General features: G+C 45.2%; 1 protein-coding gene across 1 annotated transcript; it reads left to right on the top strand.

The window, feature by feature from the left end:
* Window positions 1-480: 480 nt before the first annotated feature.
* LOC311371307 (coiled-coil domain-containing protein 169-like) lies at window positions 481-4,039 on the top strand (the record flags this gene model as incomplete). The annotated part of the gene is made up of 5 exons (XM_084489461.1): window positions 481-560; window positions 667-749; window positions 887-997; window positions 3,428-3,513; window positions 3,941-4,039. Coding segments are annotated over 5 exons (459 nt in total), but the record flags the coding sequence as incomplete, so codon positions are not given.
* Between the last annotated feature and the right edge of the window lie 862 nt (window positions 4,040-4,901).

Consider the following 4,901-nt stretch of genomic DNA (forward strand, 5'->3'; position numbering starts at 1 on the left):
AAGCTGCAGCTCATGTCCAATCTATTTATTCTTTGTTTGAAACGTGTAACTTAAGTTATTTTTATGTTTGTGTTGAGTTTTATTTTTTTACTCCATTTGGTTTGCTATAGCTTTCTTTTTTGCCTTTGTTTGTTTTTGCTTTTATTTCATTTTATTGTATGACGATGATTCTATGTGGAGCACTTCGAGTCTGCCTCGTGTATGTTTGTTTTGAACGTTTGGAAATCCAAAAGCATGCGTGTGAAAATAAAGGAAAGTTATTGTGAATGGCAGTATGCAAAGACGTAGTAATTATTCTACATGTGAGGTGTTTGTATGCAATATATAGCCTACACCGGTAATGCTGGGACCCCTGATACCATCTGCCTCAGCCAAGACCCCCCACAGCCACATCCCTGGTTACCGGGGTGACCTGGAGTTCACACGCATCTCCATGGAAATGAAGGAGCAACAAACTCCGTTCTGCGGCATTCTGGAGACATGAGTGCTGGTGATGCAGACTTCCACAGATACGACCTGGCGCGTCTGCAGGCGGAACTCAGACAGGAAAAAGAAATCAAGTAAGTTAATGCAACGTCCAGAGGTTTGCAGTTAATCGTCATGTTGGCAGGACATCCATGTTCTACTTGATATCACGATGGAGGCCTGATGTATGATCTGTGACAGGGAAATGCTGCAGGAGTCGGTCTCTGACCTGCGGAGCACCATGCGGGAGCTTCAAGACCGACTGCATAGTGTCGATGGAGAAGGTAAGAACGTGTCTTGGCTGCCTATCAGCGCACATTGCCTATAATGCAATATCTCTAGCAAAATAGCCTTTAGAGCCTATTTTAACTGCATTCAGCTGCGTTTAACCATCTCGCAAATGTCTGCCGACATGAACAAGGTAACGAGTGGAAAACCAGGTACGAGACCCAGATCGAGTTGAATGGACAGCTGCAGAGACAGATTGCAATGGTGCACGACAAACTGGAGGATTTACGAGGAAACCCAATGGGTAACGTCAGGCTGTGTCGAGCCGATCTCTCTTTACACGCTACACACGTTCATAACCACGTGAGCCATTCTTATGATGGGCTCCTGGGGGCCCTCGGTCAAGCAATGCCTTGATCTCCAGGTCATGGACACAACTCCAGGAAGAGCTTTCAGGCTTGCCTTATATCTAAACCCCTGCAAATATATAAGCACATTTAGTGAGTTCTGCTTCAATGTTTTCTTCCTTGCAAACCAAGGCCACATTCAAGGAAACACACACACACACACACACACACACACACACACACACACACACACACACACACACACACACACACACACACACACACAAACTCTGTAACCATGGTTGTCTTTCTCTTGCAGATCGAATGGCCTCTGTTAGATCCTACGAAGACATGCCAGCAGTAAGTTTCACCTGATCATCTACACATTTTCTTTTTTAAAGTGTTTGTTCAACGATAATTGCTTACCATGTTATTGCGGGTATGCGGTTATTGACCAGCAGAGGGCGATGTAGGATCATGTTACTATGGGGACGTTAGAGGAATTTTGCTGTCAGGAGCTGCAGCCCTGCACTTGAATGAACCCAATTACAGCACACACGGTAATCACTGGTTTATGCAGAGCTAGGCCCGTAGAAGAGCAATGTAACCTAATTACAATGATTCAGGACTAACTGGGGCTGCTGTTAGGGGCGTATGTTTCTGTGCACGTGAGTGTGTGTGTGTGTGTGTTGGTTAGGGGCATACGTTGATGTGAGTGTGTGTGTGTGTGTGTGTTTATCTGTCTGCCTAACTAGACTGATTTCATTAGTCTGCCCTCAGTGACTGGGAATTGCAAATGTACCGTAAACGTTTGTCTCTGAGAATATAGTAAAGGTGAATAGACTGTAGCCAATCAGAACAGAACTGTGTGTGTTACTGTATTTAGGTTGTATTTAGGGCTGTCCCTGTGGTTTTTGTGATTTTACTTCCAGGGAAATAAGCAACCTTTTTTTTTTTTTTTTAAACATACACTTAATTATTTAAAATGACAGAATGTTATGCCGGGCTCAGTTTTTGCGAGGCTGTCCCAGTAAAACGTCTTAGGGGAATTAGCGTGGCTCAGCGCTGCATATTAGGTTTGCGTACAACAGTGTTTCCACATCCCTGTGGGTCACAATGCAGTGACTGATCTGTCGCGGCTCGGTGGTGAAATGTCTGAACACACACAGGGCTGCAGTAGAAGGCTGCCTGCCTCTGTCGGAGTGTAGGATTACACCGGCCTGTTAGAGATGGAGTCACATTGTTGTGTCCGGGGGGGGGGGGGGGGGGGGGGTGATTATATCGTGACACTCAGAGGGGGGTCTCCAATCTTTCATTAACCGTAGACATTATTGTTTGTCCTTTTTGTCCAGTGTCGCAGCGAGGGAACCCGAGTCGATAACCTTTCGGACAATATACAGAAGGGTCATTGTATACTTGAGGCAGAATCGTGAACATATTAGCAGAATTATTCTTAACAATTGCAAAGATCAAGAGAATCTCGTCACATGTGCAGCATAACAGGATGATAAAACTGTTAAGTCCCTCTCACTATATCTTAAATCTCATTCAAGATATAAATCAGATTTAAGATCTCATTTAACCCCCCCCTCCCACCCCCAGTTGAGTGCATGAAGTTCATAACATGTATGGTGGGGGTTTCAGCACCAGAACACACCTGCTAATTCCCTAGGCCCTCACCATAACCCCACCAAACCATCACCTACACTTCCGGTTTAATGGTTTTATTAAGAAGCATCATATTCGACATACAAAGACTTTGCTACATATATATATATTTTTTTATCTATATGCATACATAACAGAAAACATTCTATAGTAAAAATGGATAAAGAAGAGAATATAAAAACCCTTGCCATTTAAGAACCCATTCATTGATTTAACCTAACTCTAACCCTATTTTTACAAAAACAGGGATATTTCCGGGGACAGCTCCAGGCCGGGACAGCTCCCCAGAAACAGACACTGCCCCCGTTTTAGTAAAAATAGGATTAGACACTTTTCTCTGAAAGAAGAATTTAGACTGATGAGAGTCAAAGCACATGGTTGAACTTGGAGTTCAAATTGAACCTGGAGAAGTCAGAGAATGTAAAGTTCTGCACATTAAACCACACTTCCCTTCCCCAAACAAAAAGTGGAGAGAGTCGCGATAGAAACCTGAAAACAAGACCGGTAGACATTTTCTTTATTTCTTTATTAGTGGCAGTGCAAAAAGAGACAACTTTTTCGACAAAGTCCATTAAGAATTCCACACTATGAGCTACAATAAAAAAAAAAATGGCAGAAGAGGAGGAAGAGGAAGAGGCGGGTCTTCACATGTTGTGTTCATGACGGTCAGGTATTCTGCCGACCACATGGTGACGTGGCTTGTGTGATAGTGTGTGTAGCTTACTCCTTCGTCCAGGCGTGCTCCACACCAGAGGAGTGTAATCGTTCGGACCGTGATACAATAAAGGCGGCAGTGGCTCAGGAGGTAACTTGACCCACTGTAGCTCCAGCCGAGCTGGCCGTCACCCTGCACGGTTGGCAGCGCCATGACCGTCGGTGTGTGTGTGAGTGTGTATGAATGTTATGCAATAATTATTAAGCACTTTGAGAGGCCCCCTGGTTAGAAAAACGCTCTATAAATGGAGTCAATTGACCATTTAACAGATTTTTCCGAACCAATGAGCGGCACAACCTAGATTTTAAACCTCTGATCTCTGACCACTGCGTCGACGGGACCATGTAGCCGCAGGTACCGAAACATGCCCTGGTTTTACCCCGTCGTACCCGGGTACAGGAGCCCGGGGTCGCGAGGGTCGGCCCACAGAGGTCACGTTGCTGTGCCCGGCTGTTGTTTATTGTTGTTGTGACAACACGCTTTCTATTCTCTTTATTCTCCCCCCCCCCCCCCCCAGGATGCACTGCAGCAACGCTTGAAGCTTCTGACCAATGAGAAGGCCGAGCTGCAGAGTCACCTGATGGACTGTCGCGTCGGCATTGAAGAAGAAGGGAAGGTGTGTTGGGCCTCTGGCTCCGCTTGTGGAAAAATGATTGATGCTGCCTTCACGTGCTATATGGGAAATGCGATCCTTTCCATTCGTGGAATGGAAGTTACGAGCGCGTTGTGTTCAAGTCCTTTTGTTGTCGTAGTGAAATGAATCACGGCGGACCCACGGATCCTGACCTGTTACTGTTGAAAAGGTCAAAGGTTATCTCATCTCAGCAGCTCGTGTATCAAAATATTCTACGAGCTCTCCAGTGGAAATGACGACGTGAGGGGGGTATTCATGTGCAATTTTCACGTCGGCTTTTGGTATTTTCCATCATTTCCGTAGCACGTGAAGGCACCATGAGATTAGGCCGCATGAAGGACTACAAAGATGGACGCAGCGTGTGCCGCATGGGACTCTTGGCCGATTTTGGACGATAGGTCTCTGCTCGGAGTTAATGTGCTGTGTGTGCGTGTGTGGCAGCTTTTCATAATACCATGAAATTACTTTTGTGATATGTTGCTCTATTAACATTCTTGTTGACTATTATCATAAGCAAAGGATTAAGAAGGATTAGTCTTAAAAAAAAATCATTCAACATTGATACAAATTTCCTCATAGTCTGATAATGATGGGATTGTGTGCGCGTTTCACCCTGCCTCATTGTTTATTGTTTCGCGCAGCAAGCAGCGAGGTATTTTGTGAATCTGGGTTTATAGCATAGCATTAGCATTAGCATTAGCAGCCAGCCAGTAAGCCCCGCTCTAATCCGCACGTCCTGGCGCTGAAAACCCACCTGGGGAACACGCAACATGCACAGAGGAGGCAACCGGTTCACCTCGTCGCACTTCACTCACTCTAATAACTCTAATGAATCAAATGAAGC

Source organism: Micromesistius poutassou (assembly GCF_964030765.1).
Source record: "Micromesistius poutassou genome assembly, contig: SCAFFOLD_4259, whole genome shotgun sequence".
NCBI lineage: Eukaryota > Metazoa > Chordata > Actinopteri > Gadiformes > Gadidae > Micromesistius > Micromesistius poutassou.